The 22906-nt window shown below is 33.5% G+C and overlaps 1 protein-coding gene across 6 annotated transcripts in view; it reads left to right on the forward strand.

The window, feature by feature from the left end:
• WDR7 (WD repeat domain 7) overlaps positions 1-22906 on the forward strand; it is a 391118-nt gene that overhangs the window by 192021 nt on the left and 176191 nt on the right. For all 6 annotated transcript variants that reach the window (XM_027118597.1, XM_027118595.1, XM_027118593.1 and 3 more), the window contains one exon: positions 21319-21540. In XM_027118597.1, coding sequence (XP_026974398.1) covers positions 21319-21540 — 222 coding nt within the window. The remainder of the gene's footprint in view (positions 1-21318; positions 21541-22906) is intronic.

The raw sequence follows: 22906 nt of genomic DNA on the forward strand, positions 1-22906 counted from the left end.
GCTTAGTGACAAGTATAGTTTCTTCCTTGGGTTTCTCAATTATTTGTTAATTCATCTTTGCTTTCCTATTAAGAGCTGAGATCTTTGAAGAAAGGGTTTGTTACACTGACTTTTATGGTTTCTTCAGGGTAGTGGTTAACAGCACTGGCTTTAGAGTCTGCCTGGATTTGCATCCTGGCTCCATCACTTACTAGCTGTGGGACCTGGACGACTTTCTCGAGCTCTGTGCCTCAGCTTCCTGATCTCTGATCTCTCCGTCTCAAGTGGATTGTTTTCTGCCTGGTTTTCTATGTCATTCTCTGTTTGTCTTTTACATTATCACACTTTCTAAATTGTGGTTATTTGTGTGTTTGCCTTCCTTCCCTGAATGTAAGCTGCAGGGAGGTAGAGAGCATTGTCTTTGTTCCCTGTTTGTCCCCCTCCCACTTGAAATGAGTAGATGTCTGTATGAGTAATGTGAAGGTGTTTGGAACACCTTGTGTCCCGTATATTTATATAGGATTAGGGTTAGGGAAGATACACAAATATACTAGGAGATGGACAGTGAACATTTAGGACCATTGAATACAAATCCTTTGTTCATACTTCTTAATGATGAAGAAAAAGAATATCCCCTTTCCCATGGTTTCTACTTTGTCGTAATCCCTTAGAAATCACATAGGCGTTCTCTCCTTTAGCATCTTTATGTTTATGGTTTTGGTAGCATCGATTTTTTGTAAGGAATAACCTGTACATGATTATAAGATATTTTGCGAATCTAAATGCAAAAAAAAAAAATAGTATTTTATAATAATGGATGAGAGAAGAGAGAAGGAGAAAGGGTTTTAACACTCTTCTATTGAATTTCAGCCCCTGAACGTGTGGTAGTTCCTGGAATGATGGTAGTCAGTACTGATTCCCAAGCCCGTCGCCTCTGCTGACTGGAAATATAGAGTGATGGGTCCAGGCTTCCAAGAATATGTGACTGTCCTTGAGGGAATACTAAAATTAACCCGTATTCTATCCAAATTCTTATAAACCATTAATACTTTATAACCATTAATCTCCATATTATTTCCCTATGTAAATTAACCCTGAGTGTATGGTTTAATATATTTACTGTTGAAGGTCTAACATGTAAAAAGAACTATAGCACATTTCAGCCAAAGCAAAATGGTTCAGTTTTACCATCCCTAAAGTTGATCTATGTTTACATCTGTTTATAACATCTGAGCATCCCCCCACCCCCCATCGACCTAATGCTTCAGTGCTCTCTTCTAATAAAAAAATCAATATACGCATCCAGCACTCATGAGTAACCCTGTAATAATAAACAGAATACATGCAATTGAAAAAAATAATTTCAGGAAAAAACTGATTAGGATTGTGCTCAGCCACAGTCTTTTTAAAAAATAGATGTTATGCAGTATTAGGAATATAATAATCCTTTTAATTTGATTATACCATTTTCTTGAGAAATCCTCAATATTAAAATGATATGTTTTGGTGTTCTTTTCCTTTACCCAATTAATGATGCAGTTTAATCTAAGGAATTCTAATTAAGTTGTTTTAAACCTTTGACTTAATTCAATTCTATAATTCTATTTCTGGCTCTCTTTTTTTTTTTTACATCTTTATTGGAGTGTAATTGCTTTACAATGGTGTGTTAGTTTCTGCTTTATAACAAAGTGAATCAGTTATACATATACATACGTCCCCATATCTCTTCCCTCTTGCCTCTCCCTCCCTCCCACCCTCCCTATCCGACCCCTCTAGGTGGTCACAAAGCACCGAGCTGATCTCCCTGTGCTATGCGGCTGGCTCTCTTTTCTGATGAACATTTATAATGTGAACATTTATAAAGGAGTGTTTATGTTCTGAATAGTCAATTTGATATCAAATACTACATGAAAATATTTCATGATAACAAGTGTATCTTTTAAAACAGGAAATCTTTATTTTCCTAGAAATACAGTTGTTCTATTTTTAAGCTATGTTGTATTGCTAATTTTCCATTTCACAAAATTTTTACATTAAAAAACAAAATATGCTTTAAAATATGACTGCTTTAGACCTTTGCAAACACATCAACTTTTTATGCAAAATAGGGAATATACAATTCAGATTATTCACTCTTTTACTAATCTTTGATGGTTGCACTTTGATAAATAAATAGATCATCTAGGATTCAATAGGCCAATTGCAGCATATAATAGCTATTCAGAGGCAATTAAACTGCCTTTTTTCATGCCGGTGTGTGAGCTGCCCTTTACAACCTTCAACTTGATTCGTGGTGATTCAAAATTAACTTAAAAGTCTTGTTTGCTGACAGCTTAAAGCTTAATTGACTGAAAGCCAAATAGAGTGTGTTCTGTATTCAGCACTAAGGCTATTGATAAAGCCGTGTGTAAATTGCGTATGGTGAAAGACAGCGATTGGGCCTCCTGTTCTTGTATTAGTCCACAACTTAGCATTGCTGCACAGTCAGAATTGCTTTGTCAAGTCTTTTATCACACCAGGTTAACTCTCTCTGGAGCTCCTCCAGCAGCCGAGCAGTCCAGTACTGAGCTTCTACGATACAGTGGGGCCTGTGATAATTCTGTTACTTATTTGTGGTTTCATTTTTTTTCTTTAATATAGTATTGGCCTTTCATTTCTGAACAGGACTGTCGGTAGCGTATTTCAAGAACCTACTGATTTTCTGTATTTGTCACTTTGGGAAAGAGCAGGGTGTTTAGGTTTAGGGGTTTTGAAAAATATTTTGAGAAAAACAAGTATCGTAATATTGATGTATCTCTCTTATGAAAATTAAATCTAGCCATTTTGAACATTTAATTAGGCTAAGGAATGCATGCTTAATAGTCTCGAGTATAATGTGACTGTTACCTTACACTAACAATTACACTGTCGGATTCTTTCAATACTTTTACACAAAAAATATATCAGGGATTATAGGTGCCTTATAGAGATGTACATTTCTTATTTTTAAATTGATCCTTAAGAAGTAAATGAGGTGGATTATTAATATATACTAGTATATTCTATAAAATTTAATAGTTATACCTTTTTCCAAATAAACCTAAGTAGATCCAGTTGTATAGGAGAAGATAATTTGCATATAAGTATGTATTAACAAAGAATGAAAAATTTAGAAGCAAAGCTAAAACAGTTCTCAGAAGCACTTTACTGTTGTCAGCTATTATGTTTATATATCTTGGAACTCTGTATGCTTTATTTTGAAGATTTTGATCTGGTATTGATTTAATAACTTAGCAATGTGAGTTTACCATGTAATCTGTTTTGAAGATATTTCATAAGTAGCAATTAAGTTTTAAGTTTGTCTTTTTGGATTAATTATTTGTACAGTGACATTTAAATATGTTTGTCATGAACTCTCCCTTCTATTTTTTATTTCTTATCTTAATTTTATACAGTCAACTCTTAGATTCAATAAGCAGATTCCCTGCCTTTTATGAAATTTTTTTCATTTACCTTATGTTGTCTACATTAGTTAAATATTTGAAATGTGATAAAGCTGAAATTGCCTATTTTATGTCCTTACATTTTAGTGTAGTTGTTTTAGTGTTTAGGACATTCAAATGAAAAACATAAAATAAAATCCAGTTTTGATAATGATTTTGTTGGAAGTAATGCATATAATAATGAAAATGTCTTTTCACTATTGTGTATATCAGATTATACATGATGGCATTGAAAATATATTCTGCATCTTAAACATTTGCTTGCAAAAAGGTCTTTTTAATTTCTGTATCTTTTCTTTTTACTTTAACAGAAGACTTAAAATTGTATATTGCTATCTCTTAATGATATTCTGGTAACCATAGCTATCTAATTTTACTTGCCTTCCAATTGATTTCCAATAAGAACGTAGTCTATTCATAAAGAATCAGGATAAGTTGCAACTTAGTTTCAAAATGACTATAATTTAAAATAGTGTTACTCCTATATACTTTTCAATAAAATGGTAATCATGCTTCAAAATGTAAAATCCAGAAGAGTACCGGTTTTATTGAAGTTTCACCTATACCCAGTGAGATTTGAAAGTCAAGAATGAATTGCTTTTATTGATCATGTTTTTGTATTAACAGTTAATCTAACATATTTTTAAAGGCATGAATTATTTGAAAACAGCATTTTGTTTATTTTTCATAACATAGTTGTTTAGTATATACAAAACAATTGTATTGTTAGGAAGGACAAATAAAATTCCTTTTATTTTTACCTTAAAAAAAAAAGAAGGCTAAATTTAATTGTAGAGATAATAAATCAATTTTGTTTTAAAGTAATTAAACAATTGTAATGATAAAAAGCAAAACTTATTACTTAAAATTTAGTGTAGCATAAATGTTGATTGGTATAAATAGATGGTATAAATATTGATTCTGCAGTCAGTAAGAGATTAGCAGTGAGAGATTCGTGGTACACTTTCTGAAAGGGATGAAAGCACTTTGTCAGGCTTTGCTGACTTTGCCAGCACTGTTTTGTAGATTAAAAAATGAGAACTTACCTGAGGTTCTAAAAGAGTTTACCTGTTTCAATGAGGGTGAGGTCAAAGTCAAGTTCAGTGGTAATACTGCATTTCCTGGCAAATTGTTATAATTGCAAAACTTTATATTTTTATTAATTTATTGCAAAACTGTTTTTAGATTTCTTTGACATTCAGGGCTCTTCTAGGAAAGTGTGACTAATTTCTATTCACAATATTGATGCTAACTTTGGATATTCTCCCTTTCTCTTTTTATCTGCACATTATACCTTTACATAAGTTGATGTTTTACTTTTTTTTTTTGCATTTTTCCAAAGTTTCTCCTTTTTATAATGACTGGAGTGTTACTTGTTTGTAGTTAACTGATTGCTCAGTGTAACTTTCAGAGTACCTTAACAAGTGAAAAAGAATGGCAATTTTATATTCTATGGTATATTGAAAGTATATTTCAATGCTGCATGTAAGGGAAAATTTGGCCATTAAAAATCATCTGTGATGAGATTTGGTTTTATATTACCTTCTTTAATTTCAGTGTTTTATACATTGAAATATAATATTGTGATATTACATTTACCAAACTCTCCAAGCAATATTACACTTGTTTGTATCTCAGCAATTGAAACTTTATTTTGGGGTATTGATAGAAACATGAAAAAGTCATAGATCAAATGGGCAGATAATTAAAAGACTAGAAAGTTTCTATTACAGTTTATATTTGTACTATGTGTATTTGGCATTTTAAAGTACCTAAAGTATCTATTAAGCTAAAAGAATATTTTTGTTTAGTTATCTGAATACTCGGAAGATATCAAATGTCATCCAGTTAAATAAAAAATGTTCATATAATATCATGACTCTCATTTAGGTTGAAATCTGTATAAAAATTGAAAGTGATAAGTTGTAAAACTGTAGATGAGATCATAAGTATCTGGCTATATATATATATATATATATATATATATATATTTATTTTTTTTTTTTGCGGTACGTGGGCCTCTCACCATTGTGGCCTGGCCCGTTGCGGAGCACAGGCTCTGGACGCGCAGGCTCAGTGGCCACAGCCCACGGGCCCAGCCGCTCCGCAACATGTGGGATCCTCCCGGACTGGGGCACGAACCTGCGCTCCCTGCACCGGCAGGTGGACTCCCAACCACTGCGCCACCAGGGAAGCCCTGGCCATATATTTTTATTTGAGCTTTTAAAAAAGGAGAATGAATTAATGTCTTTCAGAAATGACATTTTCATTAATATTAGCTTGAAATTGAGAGGATTAGTTTAATAGCGTACAAGAAATAACTTGTATAAGTACAGAGAAAATTACCTTGACCATCAAATTTATGCTAAAGTCCAGTAACATTACTAAATAATATCATTCTATATTATTTACTCAGTCTTTCAGGTAATAGAAAGAAGATAAATATATCCTAATTTTATCTCTACCTCATGATATCTAAAATAATGCAGGGCCCATTATAGTTGATACTCTGCAATTGAGATGATCATATATTGAAAGAGATATGAATAGCACTGATAAAAGAAGCATTATTTTAAAATACTTTTAGGATCAAAGCCAAGATTACTTCCTGATGAATTCTCTGTTGTGATTAACTTAATTTTATGTGATGGTGAATTATATATGATGCTGAATGCTAGGAAAGACATCAGATTTTATTTGGATAGATCAGACAGGAAAGCATTGATAGTAACTCTGTGGGTTATGCCATGTTATCCAAAAGAGGCTGATCACTATATTGATGTCCTTTTTACTAATCATTTGAATAAATCACCCTCTAATCTAATGGTAAATATGTATTAATATTTGGGAGTATTTTTAGATAAGACAATGCATGGTTAAACAGAGTGGTTGAGACATCCCTGAGTGCTAATGAGTACTTACTTGGTAGTCTATACTAATGCTTTAGTGGATGCTGAACAAGTTTAGATGTTAAGCTTTTTAGGAAGAGTGAATGATGGCTAATGATTATTTAATGACAGATCTCTGGACTGAAAGGCATTTAGCACTCAAAGTATACGGCAAAGCCTATTTCTCAAAGCTTCAGACAGGTTTATTTGGTCTCACCTTGAATAGAACAGTGCTGTATTGATTTCATTGGTGTGGATTTAAACACACTATCGGCTTAGAATAGCACTAGTATGCAGTAGAAAATGATTGTCTTAACCCTTATGGAGACCCTAAGCTATTCTCTGATATTACGACACGAACTTTGGAAATAATCACGAACTTATTTGCAATATTTGGCGTTTAGTATGTGAGTTTGGAAAATATTTGTGCATGTGAGCTTATAGTAGACATTAACTGACATGGAGGCTTATGTAGAGGTAACTAAAACTTAAAGTTACATTTTTAATTAGTGTTTTCCTCCATATACTGAGCATAAACATTATTACTATTCAGAAACCAAATATTAAAATAATCTGCTCTTCAACAGGGTAACAGTTGCTTAGTACTTTGTATTTTTTCAGTATGCTTCAATATGCCATATATATATATATATTCCATATAAAATCCAATTTAATGTAGTTGCTTCATATGCTTAATAGAATAGCTTCCCCCAAATTTTTACATTTTTTATAGACAGCCCCAGTAGAAAATAAATATAACATTATTACATACTATAGACTAAAACTTATTTTGACTTTTTTTCTAATTATAAATATTGTTTTCTTGTTAATTTTTTAAGAAATGTTTTGAATTATGCAGCATTTGAGGATACCTAATATAGATTTATCTTGGAGCAGGTGTCAAATATTAACTAGTTTCTATGCAACAAAACACTAACTTAGCAGTCTTTGAAGATTCTAGAGCTCGAGCTGGAATGACGTTGCCATGAGTGCCCACTCTCTTTGTACCCTTCACCTTGTCACTTGAACAATTAACCTACTTGACCTTCCTTATCTACAAAATATGGGTAGGTTTGGTTTGAAGAGCTCTGTGATCTCCTTTTCCTCTAAAATTCTGAAATTTCCCATTAACAGTCATCTAATCTTGGACCTAGGAGATGTTTTTACACATGCTACTTCTGGTGTGTTTTCTTTTCCTCTTAAATTCTTAATGGTTTATCTGTTTTTGTAAAGGAATTTGGAAAGTGATTGTAGTAGCATATAATTATGTCATTATAACAATGTTTTGTAGAAATCAAAAACATTGTATAAAATTTTAGAAAAAATATTCAATTTTTCTTTTGCTGATAGGAGAAACAGTTTTATTTGAGAAAAATTATAAGCCTAAAACATCAATATACATGTATTTTCTAGGTTTTTACATATGGAAGTATCTGTCTTAATAAAAGATGAATTAAGATAAGAGAAGATTATAAAGCTATCTCTTCACAACTCCTGAGTAACCTAATGATTTGAGCAAGTCGGGCAGAATTTTGAGGAAATGATTATGTGTTGTCATGAAACAGGAGCAGATTTTTTTTAAAAAGTCTTTTAAAATAGCATGACATCTTAAAAACCTGAGTATCTGATCACATAGATGCATAGATAAACATTAAATTTTGCTCTCAGTGTTCAGTTAAGGAGTGGTAGCTTTTCCCAATCCATAGTTGTAACTAATCAATGACTTCCATATCCGGGATGCCTAGGTGTATATGCTTAGCTCTTTTCAGTTAAACGTTGGAAGGATTTTGTAAAAATTCAAGGCTCAAAGGCTGTTTTAGTTTGATATGTGCAAGATAGGTAACTCAGATCCAAATTACAAGTAGAATTTACTAATTAATAGGAAATCACATAAAACAGTTACATGCTTATTTGAGAAGGTACATAATAAATCATGTAAACAGAAAAAAGGTCTGTGACCAAAGCATTTGCCAAATAACAACTAGAGTCAATTTGATAGACTAGTTATCCCCGTCACAAAATGAGGAAATGTAAAATAATTTTTAAATTATCTATAATAATTTAAAAGGCACATAATTCATATGTAGCTTAAAAAATGATGAAAGCATAAAAGTGTAAAGAGATCAGAAATGAAAGTCCTCTGTAGCTATCTAAGCAATTCAGGTTTTCTTTTTCTTCAAGGCTCTCTGAAGCGACGTAGAAATCTCCTTGAAAAAAATGGGCTAATATGTCATTTATACATATCTGTATTCCTTTGGCTATAGATGGTCTGCTTTTTCTGTAGGTTTGGGCTAACAATGAGTATACTCTTAACAGTTTGAGGCTGTGGCTTATTTTGTCAATGGCTTTTAGACTGTTAGCACAAATGCTTAGTTAACTTGTGCTTATTTGCTTTTTTCTTTTTCAAAGCTTTGCTTTTTTGATCATTTATTAATATGATTAGTAAATTAAAAGTCGAAGATGTCTTTGACCTTTTTATTTCTCCTTTCAATTTCTTTACTTATCTCTTTCTCTTCTTATTTTATTTCTCCTTTAAATTTAAAAATATTTTTCCTTTAAAGTTCGATATTTAGTTGTTAGGAATTGTATGTTAATCTATATCAAATTTTACTAACACACAGGATGCTTTAAGAAAAGATAAAATCTTCTGTATTTCTGCTACATTTCTGCTAAATGTGGACTCGGTTATTAAAGTCTTTACTATAAAACTACTTTTGGCTTAACCACCACAACTTTTCCTAGATCTGTTACTTCAAAGGTGTGGCCATTAATTCCCAAGATATTACGTTACCCCTGACTATGCATTCATTACGCCTGCTTAACACTTATAGTGAAGAAGGCAGAAGAAAAAATAACATGTGAATAAGAAGATTATTTCTCAAAATTGTAGAAATGTTATAAAGTAACCTACTGAGAAAAATAAAAGCAAGAAATCCCTTAGAAGTTCTAACTTACTTTAAACAAACATTTTAAAAAATGGTAACTTTCAGTTACCTATCATTGTTTCATTATTGTGACCAAATGTATATTTAATTCAAAACTATGAATACTACAAATACTTCTTATAAATGAACAGATGTATTAACTTCTTAAAGGTAGAACAAGGCAGTTATCCCTTTTCATCTGCTTTTATATCACTGAGTTGATAGAAATTACCTAGATGAAAATATTTTTCAAGTGAGTCCAGTAAATGATTTGTCATTTTATGAATAAAAGTGACCTCAGGTGTAACAGTTTATTTCTCCATGTGCTGTAACACACAAGTATAAAATCTTCATAGAGTGTATTCTAAGAGTCCACCAAATGTTGTCTCATGTGTTCCATTTGATCTTTTAAAGAAATACATCATCATGTCTATTTCAGTATTGTAAGTAAATCTCATTGCAGAAATTGCCTTTTTCTGAACATTAACTGTATGAAAAAAATTGAGAATTATTTGCTATGTTTTCAGATTTATCTAATTTTACAAGCCACTAACCACTATTTCTGAAATATTTCTTTCCTCATGAAAAAGCTAATAATGGTCTTCTTAATGTTAAAATTCGTGGTTTTTAAAACTTGACCTGTATCTCAGATTCACCCTTGAAAGGTAAAGTGAACCAAGAATTGAACATTATTCTTGATAATTATTAGCTACAAGATTCCTGATTACATACATGCCTTAGATAGATATTTGGAATTTTTTAAATCCAGTTTTCTTCCAAACTGAGAATGTTCGCACTAAAAGGAAAAGGAAAAGGAAAAAATTAGATTTTTTTGATGGTCAGGTAGAGAATAAGGAGAAAAATAAGGTAATGCAGATCGTGGAACATGGGTGTAGAACTTGTCTGTGTTAAGAATAAGAAATTGTTACAAGAACTGCTCTAAAAACATACAAGTTGCTCTCAAAGCTTAAGGTTTCTAATTTTCAAAATAATTGACATATCCCTAAGACAGTGATAATATTAAATTCCCTTTGCAAAAGAGCATCATTTTGGAGTGTGCATTTCTTCTGCTTTTATCTGATTTTGTAGAAAATAGATGTGAGGTATTTTCTGAAATGCACACACACACACACAATACATCTGTGTGCGAGAGGCATTATTTTAAAATGGCTTAATCAGCAGCCGTAGAAAGATGTATGCATTTGCAGAACCTATTATGGTCCAGCAGGGGGCCATCGAGCATGCATACAAATTAATAGCATGTTTGTTTACTTCAGTTTTCAAGTCGGGGTGCGGGGCGGTGGGGCGGGTGGCGTGTGGATAGAGCAGCAGCACCAAAAACAGCAAAAGCCTCATACGTTTGGGGAGCAGCTTCCATGTGCCCCGTCAGTAGGTGTGAGGAAAGCACTGGCAGATGTGTCACAAAGCAACTAAAAAATATTTTTAATGCAGTGGAGGGAACGCTTATGCTGACGGCGGAGTGAGAGTATTCTACACAACATATACTAGCTTTGGTAATAATATGAGAGTTTAGAAATAAATGTTGAAGTTCCCGATGATTGTCATTTTTAATCAGTACATCTGTTTTTCCCAAAGGAGGTAGAGAGGAAGATTCAAAAACTTCCATGTTTTATTTTATTTTATTTACATCAGAAACACAGGTAGAAATTTACATGTTGGCCATATAACCATCTGCCATTTTATTGTTTTTCCATATTATCAAAATTTATTTGCCACATTTTGTAAAAAATGGAAGATTTTTCAGTGTTCTAAGTTGTGTCAACAAAAGTGAAAATAATATAATATTCATATAAAAGCACGTGGCTTAAGAAAGGGAACTTAATTACATAAGTTTTCAACGGCATAGACTCAGATTCTCTTTGTGAGCTTATGAAACCTGCATTCACCACCAAAGAGAATGACATCTTTGAGTTCTTTTTCACATGCTGATTGTCACCAATCTATGTCTTTTTATGTTTCCATTTAACAAATTCATCTTTGAAGTATTCAACTGAAAACTGTGGTATATTGGAAACTTAAATCTAATTAGTGGAATACTATACCATTTTAAGACCAAATTGTCTTAAAAATAAATTAATATCAAAAGATTTTTCCTTATTTTAAATATTGTGGGTTTTTTAATACATTTATTTTTTTTTATTTATTTTTTTGGCTGCATTGGGTCTTCGTGGCTGTGAGTGGGCTTTCTCAAGTTGCGGTGAGCGGGGGGCTACTCTTTGCTGCAGTGCACGGGCTTCTCACTGCGGTGGCTTCTCTTGTTGTGGAGCACGGAGTCTAGGTGCGCGGGCTTCAGTAGTTGTGGCACAGGGGCTCAGTAGTTGTGGCTCGCGGGCTCTAGAGAGCAGGCTCAGTAGTTGTGGTGTGCGGGCTTAGTCGCTCCGTGGCATGTGGGATCTTCCTGGGCCAGGGCTCAAACCTGTGTCCCTTGCATTGGCAGGCGGATTCTTAACCACTGCGCCACCAGGGAAGTCCTTAACTATTGTTAATAAAGCTTATTTGGAAGATTACAATTACATATGGAGTAAAATTTGACATTTTTATGGCATTGTACTTTATCCAGTCTTAAGCAACCCTAAGAGTAGCAGCCAATAGGTATGGGGAATGCTCTGGCTAAACATGTGGAAACAATTTATTTACAACTGTGAAAATGCCACCGAGGGCCAACATTTTTCTCATTATGATTTAAAACATAGATTAAAACATAGATTTTAAAATTTCAAAAATATGCTTTTAGCTCAGGGTATCAAGACACTAAAGCTAAGAATGTTGTATACTTAATGTGTGTGCATATAATTATGTACACCAATGTGTATATGTATTTGTAAAATTAATGTTTTTGATTAGCACAGTATAATTATTTAAAAGGCATATCTTAAAAATAAATTAATATTCCATTAGGCAACTAGGTATATTAATTTAGATAGTAGTCAGTCAGAAGTAAGTAGAAATTATTTTTATTAAAGTACATCTAAGAAACAATTAGAACTCAACTCACATTTGAAGATCTAATTTCTTTTAGGTACTTCTGTTGTTTAAATTGTGAAATGTATTAAAATATATTTTCATTTGACATATTTCACTGTCCTGTACTATTTAAACTCATCTTTACCTAATATACAATTTTATATATGTTTTTCCTAATATCTGCTGATAATACCCCATCACGTTTAAAATGTCAATGGGGCTGAGAAAAGAGAAACAGATGAAAATTTGGAAGAATATTTTACTGGTCTGAAAAAAGAAAGAAATTTTTTGTACTTTTATTGGCTAATATTTGTAGAGCTTCACACTGTAAATAGTAAATCATGTGTCTTAATTCTGAAAGTTCCCTTGTCTTTAAGATTGCCTGTGTTAACAAAGTTCACTTTGCTAAATTTACTTTTGTTCTTTAATAATTAATCATAGCCTAATATTAGCAGATACACTTTACTGCACATAAAAGAGTTGTAAAGAACTACAGTAGAAACTATTTTCTAGCTTCATCCAAATTATTATTTTAAGTAGTCTTTACATGCTGCCCTTTGAATAGTTTTCTGCTGTGAGATCTTGCAACTTACTTTTTCCCAGTCATTCCTCTAAAGTCTTACAAAGCCAGTTATTTAATAATATATTAACACATATACCTATTAACTATGAATTGTATTTTTTGCTTTGCTAGGCAGCTCATAGTAAAAGCAATTTATTTTTCTATTATATAGTTCCAAAACATATTGTTAAATAATGAAAGAGTGAAGAAAAAACATTTAAAATTGTACTTCCATTTTACTATAATAAATAGACATTTCTGAATTTTGAGAGTGATGTTTTAGAGTATATTGAAATTTATATCGAATGCAGGAAATATTTGTATCATTATGAGTGTCTCTTGGACTCTATTATTGCCAGGAATTTCTAGCATAAAGTTGGTGTGCTAAAATTAATCTGAATGTAATGTTTTGGTTTAAAAAACCCTAATGATAATGCTTGTAATACAGTTTTAAATATAGTTATAATCTCGAAGTGAATTATGATGGACTTTACATCATTTCATTAATTTTTACTAGAATTATAGGCATTGTAACATAGATAAGTCAGCTATAAAAAGCATTCTGATACTGAATCCTAAACAAAGAATCAAACTTTTGACGGCAATATTTCCAGGTCAAATCACCCAATTCTTAAAGTATATTCTCAGAGTAGTAATTGGTGGAATATTCTTCTCTAAGGTTTTAATACCTAATACAATAACAGAGCTCCATCAATATATGGCTAATAGCAGATATAAAGTATCTGCTGGTAGGCCATCTCTCATAAAACCGCCCTTAGCCTTAATTCAAATCCATTGATTCCTATTCCAGTTAAAACTGAAGAACTTAATATGTCTTTTAATCCTTTTATTGTAAGCTAGGATAAAATTAATTTTACCCTGGAACTGCACAAAGCCAATTAACAGGATCTTTAGAGTTATTTAGTAAAGTGCTTCAAACTGTTAAATTTATCTTGACCTCTTGGTTGCACTCTCTGACTGCTTTTTAAATGAAGTAATCAATATCTCGCAGCCCTTTAAATAGCTTAAACTTCTCAAACATTTTACCTGTGTTCTAGTTAAGCTGTAAGTAAAGGATTTACTCCTGCTCCTGGAAAGCTAGGGTCATTTACGCTAAATCTAAAGACACTTATGTACTTTTGAGGAACACTGTATGAATTAAATGGTTGTTTTAATAAAATCAAAGGCTCATATTTTGTTTAAAGTAACCCAATAATGAGGAAACATTATTTTCACACAGAACAAGTATTCTGTCTGCAACTTCAAATTTAGAACATTTATGTCCTTTACCATTGCAGGTAGCTTCTGTTTTCCACACAGGGCTAGTTGAAGGTATTAATTTTCTTACTGTGATAGGGTGATCAACCGTCCTGTCAGGAAAATGGATCTCCGTGTCACCCTTTAGCATGATTAAATGGAGGCATGTCTCTGTGAAAAAACACCAAATTTTCATGAGATGAATGAAACTGTAGAAAGATCTACTTTTGCAGAATTATCTTATTTTTAATATCTCAGAATCTCCTATTTGGTTGTCAGTTTATTTGTAGGAAGACATTGCAGCTAATTGTGTATATCTTGTATTATTTAGGAGAAAACACAGGCGAAGCCAATAATTTTAAATGTTTCCAAATTTGAAAAAAAATAAAGAATCAGAAATTGCTGTGTTGTTGTTAGAATAGTAGCAGGGATGGGCATCTGTCACCTTATACATTTACTAATCAGTCAGTGTCTCTTTTAGGGGATCCTTTTCTTGTTCTTACTTCTTTCCATGTTAACAAAGAGCTATCATCTTTTCAGCCCTGAGCACTGATAAAAATTACATACCATAGAATTTCAGCATCAGTAGTGTTCATAGCCAGTTGGACAGTGTTCTTATGAGCTTGTGCACATGCCAAACTTTAAGTTACACCAAGAGATGTACTTGACAGCTAATTAAGATTTCATATTTTGGCCACTTAGCAGAGGGCACCTGTTATGATTCTTTCTATTAGCTTAAGAATAAAATTTACAAATGGCAGTTTTAAAGAACATTATTAAAACTTCCCTAAAGTTTTAATTCCTTCCCAGGAAGTGGGAGTTAGGACAAGATGGAGGTAATTAAACAAAAGGAACACAGAGGAGGAGGGGGACCAGGGTGGAGGTGGAGCTCTCCAAATGCCCCTGTTGTTTAATTTCCTACTGGAAGCAGCCCATGTGTGCTCCGTGCCCCCTCCCCCTTCGAGCATGGCTGTTGCAGAGGCTGACCGGCTGGGGTCAATGCCTTGCCTATTGATCAGTATCCCTGCAGTCCCTTGCTCCAGCAGCTGCTTCATTGGCTTCTTTCAGGGCCTGCTTCAGTACATTAGAATAGAAATCCATAACCAGAGCTGTGCTCATCCAAGCAGGGGAAGAAACTAAATTAAATGGTATAAAACAATCTTGGATCAGGAGTTTGTGCCAATTCATCTTGATCTAAGATGTCACACCGGGCTCTCTGTCTGAGCACCTGGGCTAGAGGCAGCCATAGTGAAAATAGATGGAGCTGCGATCATTCATTTGTCAGCTAAGGAGCAAGGCAGCGGTTAGCAATTCCCCTCTGCAGAGGTCAGCTGACAGAACAATCAGTGCAACTGCAGAATAGAGCTTTCCTTTGAACTATTGTTATGGAGCATGCTCTTGCTGAGACAAGGGGGGAGGGGAGCTTGGTTGGCTTCCTGTTTCAAGAAGACTATGTAAAGAATAAAATATGTACTACAGGAATCTAGATGTAGTCGCCCAGAGCTCTTACTCCTTGTGTCTGTTCCTGTACAGAAATAAAGTTGGTTTTAAATGCATGTGCTGAGGTATAGATTATCAAACTGTTAAATATCACTTTGTCTAGAATTAGGGTCTATTTTCATCCTTCTAAACACAGAGGCAGTGATTATTGATTTTTCTTCCTTTTTAGTATGGTTAAGCTTTTAGGGTGTTTTCCCCCTTTGGCTACTATAAACTATCACAGATCAGTGTCATACTTTGAATCTGTACTCACGTGTACATGCTAATACTTTTACTAACATTTCCTCTTTGTCTTTAAAAAGTTAGAAAAAATATCCATGAAGAGACAGAAATGCATACTATGGTATCAGATTGGAAGATATGTCTTATGTAACTGAAATATTCTTAAACATTTTAATTGAAGCTTTTTACAAGAAATGTTAATTCATGAAATATGACTTTGGAAGTTATAAAATAATTTTATAACATTGGGGGAACATTATTATAAAGTTGTCTGCATGTGATTTGAAATACACCAAACACAATAAAAGCAAATTAGGAAAATAATAGTTAAAATTTTATATGAAAGAATTAGAATATTTTTAAAGATGGATCTATTTTCTGTTGTCTCATTTCAGATTTTGTCTTTCTATACATGCTTTAAAACTAATGGCAATTTTCCTAAACTAACTTTTTTTTTTTAAACAATAAAATGTGACATGCAGAAGCTAAGAAACTATAGCAACAACAAGAGCAAATCTTTTTCGTTCTCAATCGCACCAAAATTTTCTTGGAATTCAAATAAACAGTAACTACTCTTTGACATTACCACCTCAGCTTCCTAGATAACTAATCGCCCATTTTTCCTTAAGAGCTTTAATGCCACTTTTTTTATTCAATGATTCCTTTCCAACTCTTCACATCTTTGTAATATCTTTCCATTTCCATTTCTTAGATTCAGCTGGGTCTTCTTGCCCACATCCTATTCTGTCTCTCAGCACAGCTAAATAAATGGAATTTAAGTATACTAAGAAACCTTGTGCTCTAGGTTTTTTTTTTTTTTTTTAATTTGGCTTCTGGAAGGGCCAGACCTACCTCTCTTGCAAGGGTTTTAAAAATTTTGTTTTACTTTTGTTTTAGTTAATGAGGATTTTTTAAAGGATTCAGAGCATGACACCAAATATCTTTCTGTAGTGTTTCTATCAACTACCCAGACCTCACCAGGATCTGGAAGCCATCCACTTCTCTGCATCTCCTATTTAACATCCAAACACCAAACCAACCTGAATCTCTCACTTTCATTTCTACAATACCCTGTTTATTGCTCATCTCATTTCCAGCATTCTTCGTGCACGCTCAGAGTGTTTTTCTAAAACCCTAAATTCCGTTGTTCAAAGGATTGAACAATGCGAATATGACCAGTAGAGTCATCTATGATTTGCCCCTTTCCTGACTGTCGCCTCACGTTCTACCATTCCCTTCTTGCTCGTAGCATTCCAGCCCCGTGACCTACTCTTGCAATAGAAATCAACAAATTCTTTATGCTTTAGGTTCTTACACGTACTGTTCTCTTAGACCATAAAGTTCTCATTGATTTTTCACCTTTACATTTCTAATTCCTGTTTAGTTGCCTCTAAATTCAATGAGGACAGGGACTTTGCTTTTCTTATCCCTATTAATTCATCTTAATTCATCCCGTATCAATTCATTAGTTCATATTTGCATAATGCCATGCACACACTCCATCTTTGGTCCTTATATGTTGAATGACTGAGTAGCTGATGGAATGAATCGTGAATTCTGCCACCACTGGTGCTCGCTGTTTTCCACTTGACCATTGCATGAGCCGTCTTTTGCTTCTACTTGACACCAGTCTTGCTTTACCTCACAGTCCCCCTCCCATACTACTGCTATCATGAGCTTTCTGACAATAAATCTCAAGTAACCAGCTTATACAGAATTGTTCAGTGGCTTTCCATTAGCCTAAAGTTAGAAGTCTTCAGCTTGCTGTACAAAGGCCTCTTGTTTCAGTACCTATTTAGCTTCCCCTTTTGTCATTCCCTGCCTTACTTGCAGTAGTGTAGAATGACAAAAGGAAAAAAAGAAACAAATGAAGAGACAAAATAAAACATCTAAAAGTATTCCGAGGCCCCTACTGCTAATTTCTTGGTTGGCATACTGCTCTGAGGACCCTTCACTGTATTGATTTAATTAATGTATAGAACAATGTATTGAAAGAAGCCAGAAAAGCTGGATGGGTTAATATTAGAAAGAGCAGAAAGCTGACCTCCAATCAGGATGGCTTCAGAAGTTCACTTTTGAAATCCCTCTGTACCAAATGTGTAGCTATGATGGATTAAATATACAAATAGAAAACCAACAAGGCATAACTAGGCTCAAGAAAGATAGATATCGTTGTGGACAAGTAATGGAATAGAAATGCAGTGATCTGGACTAAAACCAATAGTTGCTTTCCAGAAGTAGGCTTTGGCTCCTATGAGCAAAGAGGACTTAAAATACGCAATGAATAGAGCTTAAGGCCAGGAGCTAGTTTATGGCTTCCTCGGTTCCTGGAAGGACATGGAAAGAATAGGAATACATTGCTATTCAGTTAAAATTGAGGTTGTATTATTAAAGGAGTAGAGGAAAATGGGTGCTCACTCTGTGACTTGTACTGTTAACCATAATAGAAAATAATGAAAAGAAGTGAGCTGTGTTCAATCTGGGAACCTAGAAATAAAGCAAAGAGAAAGAGAGAACAGAGAGAAAACCTAAAGGAAGTGGGAGAAATAATAAAAATAACAGCAGAAATTAGTGAAATAGAAAGCTGAAACAGTAAGATCAAAACCACAGTATTTTTGGAAATCTGATAAAATATATATTTCTAGAAAAACTGATTAAGAAAGGCATGAAAAATAATATTAGAGAAGGCACAAGGAAATAATACTTAAAAGGATTCGTAGCAACTGGTACAATTGAGATTTTTAAATCATAGAGAACACTCTAAATAACTTCAGACCAATACATTTAAAAACTTAGATGAAATGGGTAATTCTAAAACTATAAGCTATCCAGAATGATTCAAGAAGAAACAGAAAATCAAACCAAATAACTAAGTATTACAGAAAATGAATTCATAATAAAAAAATATTCCTTCTTCCACCCTTGCACCTTCCCTGCCCCTGCATCCCCTACTCCCTGATTCAAGAAGGGCAGCATCCTGAGACACAGGCCCTGGTCATTTTAGAGGAGAATTGTCATCTAACTTCAAGAATCCTTTAACTGTTTTCAAAGAATTGGGGAGTGAAAACCCAGTTTTGGAGGCTTGTATTATATTGCTACCAAGACCCAACAAGAATAGTACATGAAAAGAAAATCATAGTTCAATCTTGCCTATGGACATAAACTCAAAAAACTCTATTAGCAAATTTAGTTCAGAGTCTGTCTATTGGCCTATTTACCTACCTACCTACCTACCTATCTATTGATCTCCATTCATCCATGTACTCTGAGTTTACCCCTGGAATGCAAGCATAGTTCAAGGCCAGAAAATATACATCTCAGGTAACATTGATATGGTTATATAATAGATAGATATAGATATAATAGATTAAAAGTATTTGATAAGGTGAGGATCATGGTGACCTCTAGGGCAAGAGGGAGGCATAGTAACGTCAAGACACAATCCATGGTAGGCTTTAGTTATATCCACATTAATTAATTACTTTTAAAAATCTGCAAGCACCTATGGAAAACATTAAGATTTTATGAAGTTACTTGTATACATGTATATTTCATGATATTCTTTATATATTCTCAATGTAATTCTTTTGATGTTTGTGATATCGTATAATAAATGTCAAACAAAAAAATAAAAGGTAGACCACTTACAGAAACAAGTAGAACTAGAAAAGGGTAAGACTGAGCAAAAGACCAAATCTTGAGAGCATTTGGGAGAATGAATGAGGTGTAGTTACCTTAGAGAAAGGCTGGGAAAGTAAATTTTAAGAAGTAGTGTTATGTGTTAAGAGTGTAATTCCCCATTACCTAGTTACTGATACTTTAATATAGATTTCGAATTGTTCTCCATTATGTTTTGGGTGTCATGCTGGCATTTCTTCTGCATATGAAATTATACTGAGCTTTGCCCAGGTTGTGAGTACTTCTTCAAACGGCAGGTTGGGCTTCTGCATTCTGGTCCATCTGGACAAAATATTCATCCTTTGCCTTCATCTTGTTGTCCATCTCTCTTATTTCCTGGCAAACTTCCACTTATCTTTTGAGTTTTAAATTCAGCATTTCCTCCTTTTGTATGTACTAGTGAGCTTCTTGAGAACCTGGACTACTTATTTTCCTATTTGCAATTCCCTGGCCCAGAGTAGGTGCTCGATAAATATTTGTAAAGTTAGTGGGCAAATTAATAAATGAGTTAGCAATTTTTTCTTAAAAACAGCTTTATTTAGGTATGATTTATATTCCATAAAATTCATCCTTTAAAATGTAGAATCCAGCGATTCTTAGTATATTTGGAGTTGTGCAGATATCATAATCTAATTTTGTAAGATTTTCATCTCAAAAACCTAGTACTCATTAGCCATCATTAACCATTTCACCTCAGTCCCAGTCTACTTTCTGTCTATATAGATTTGCCTATTCTGGACATTTCATGTAAATGGAATTATACAACAACACGTGGTCCTTTGTGACTGGCTTTTTTCCCTTAGCATATTGTTTTCAAGGTCATCCACATTGCAGCATGTATTAATGCTTCATTCCTTTTTATTGCTGAATAATATTTTATTGGATGGGTGTAGCACATTTTGTTTAGACGTTTATCAGCTGATGGACTTTTGAGTTGTTTCTACTTTTTGGCTCTTACGAATAATGCTGCTATGGACATTCATGTACAAGTCTTTATGTGTACGTTTGTTTTCACTCCTCTTGGGTAGATACCTAGGAGTGGGATTGCTGGGCCATATGTTATAACTCTAACTGCCAAACTATTTTCCAAAGTATTAATAGTTGTATCATTGTACATTGCCACCAGCAATGCATGAGAGATTCAATTTCTGTACAGACTCAGTAATACATGTCATGGTCGGTCCTTTTAATTGCAGCCATTCTAGTAGATGTGAAGTGGTATCTCACTGTGGTTTCGATTTCCATTTTTCTAAGGACCAATGATGTTGAGCAGCTTTAATATGCATATTGGCCATTCATATATCTTTGGAGAAATATCTATTTAAATTGGTTGCTCATTTTAAAAGTTGGATTTTCTTAATATTGAGTTGTAAGAAGAGGTCCTTAAGTATTCTGGATACAATCCCTTATTAGATATATAATTTGCAATATTTTCTCTCAGTCTGTATGTTCTTTTTACTTTCCTAATTATGTCATTTGAAGCTCAAAAGTTTTTAATACTGAAGTTCAATTTAAAAAAAATTTTTAATTACTCATGCTTTTGCTATAAGATCTAAGAAATCATTGTGTAACCAAGATCATGAAAAAATATACATCTATTTTTTTTTCTGTAAGTTATTTAGTTTTAGCTCTTATATTTAGGACTGTAATCCATTTTGAGTTGATTTTCTTACATGGTGAGAGGTAGAAATCCAATTTCATTCTTTTGCACATGGAAAACTAGTTGTCCCAGTGCCATTTGTTGAAAAGCCTGTTCATTCCTGAGTGACCAATCTGGAATGTGTTTCTTATCATATGTATTGATAGTCTTTTAATTTCTATTCTTATGTTTTGGTTTTCAGGTTGCTTATCAAGTGTCCCACAGATGAAAAAAATTTCCACATCTTATGAGGAAAGACGAAAGCAAGCTACTGCTATTGTTTTACTAGGAGTAATAGGAGCTGAATTTGGTGCAGAAATTGAACCTCCTAAACTGCTGACCAGACCTCGAAGCTCTAGTCAAATTCCTGAGGGATTTGGTTTGACTAGTGGTGGATCCAACTACTCACTGGCCAGACATACTTGTAAGTTAAAAATTCCTAATGCCGATCTATTGCTTCTCAGTACATATTACCTGTTAACAAAATCTCAGAATATTGAACATATCCTGAGTTTTAGCTCAGATAGAATGCTTAAATGACATTGGAAAGCAGCACAATCTATTTGGCACATTACCCTGTAGTTATAGTTCTGGGACTTCTTTTTAAAAGTTAAAACATGGTCTTTTAAATGCTTTTCTTAAAATAACACATTTCTGAGCTTTGTGTTTCCACATTTTGGTCAAACTTTAGCCAAAACTTCTAACTTCTAAAATAATTTCTGAAAAACTATGCATCTTGTCCTGAATGTGATTTGAAAAGTCAGAGGTGGAAAACCAATTTTTTATTTTTTAAAAAGTGTGTGTGTGTGTGTGTGTGTGTGTGTGTATAAATATATGTGTATGTATTTTAAAGAATGTGAATGAGGAACTACGAATTACTTTTGTAATTTAAAAAGTATTCCAATAAAGACTAAAAAATTACATTCAGAGCTCAAAGGGTTTGTGTCATATTGCTACTTTTGGTTCTGTGGTTGGTATGTTAATAATAGGTAAGGGTATTTTATAATGAGGTCTTTTGGTCCTTTAGTGTCAGAACTCCCTTAGGTAAGGACAGAATGTACCTACCATATTGCAGAATCATTTCTAATAAATGTGCCATCTTAACTACCAAATATAATCCTACCGATTATATCAAGATATTCTTTGTAGCATAAATTGCAATGTGTTCTTTTGGGGTTTTGGCTTTTAAGCAAGGGGAAAAGATATAGGCTACTTTGTTAGTTATGACAGCAGAGAAGTTCACCAGATCATTGTCACATACTTTTCCGGAGAAACCAGGGAGCCATTTTGGCGGCTTTATTATTAAAGCCCTCCTACAGACTTAGCGGCCTGCCTATCCTCCCTCCCCACCAGACCCCAACCCCTTTTTAGATTCTTAATCCAACAAATACGTATTAGTGGTTGGTAATCTCTTGACCTCTGTTTGACATTGAGAATCAGGGAGAATGATAGGAATACCACCACCAACAATAATAAAGCAACCACATAATTCTTTTGAGTATGATTTTAAGCTCTTTACATGCACTAACTCACTTAATCCTCACAATAACCCTATCAAGTGGGCTGTTCCTCAATTATTTCCATTTTACACATAAGGCTAATTGAGCACAGAGAGGTTTCGTTAACCTGGCTGAGATCCTTCCTCCAGGAAATGGCAGTTTTTCTCTTAACACACGCTGTTGGTTCTAGAGCTCATGCTTTTGACCATTGTGTAAACTGCTACTGCTCAATGGTTTCTGCGGAAAAGGGTTTAATGACTAACATGTGCTATTAGTTTATAATTTAAAAAT

Source organism: Aethalodelphis obliquidens, unplaced genomic scaffold (assembly GCF_003676395.1).
Source record: "Aethalodelphis obliquidens isolate GAN/ISIS:26980383/991018 unplaced genomic scaffold, ASM367639v1 scaffold19, whole genome shotgun sequence".
Classification (NCBI taxonomy): domain Eukaryota; kingdom Metazoa; phylum Chordata; class Mammalia; order Artiodactyla; family Delphinidae; genus Aethalodelphis; species Aethalodelphis obliquidens.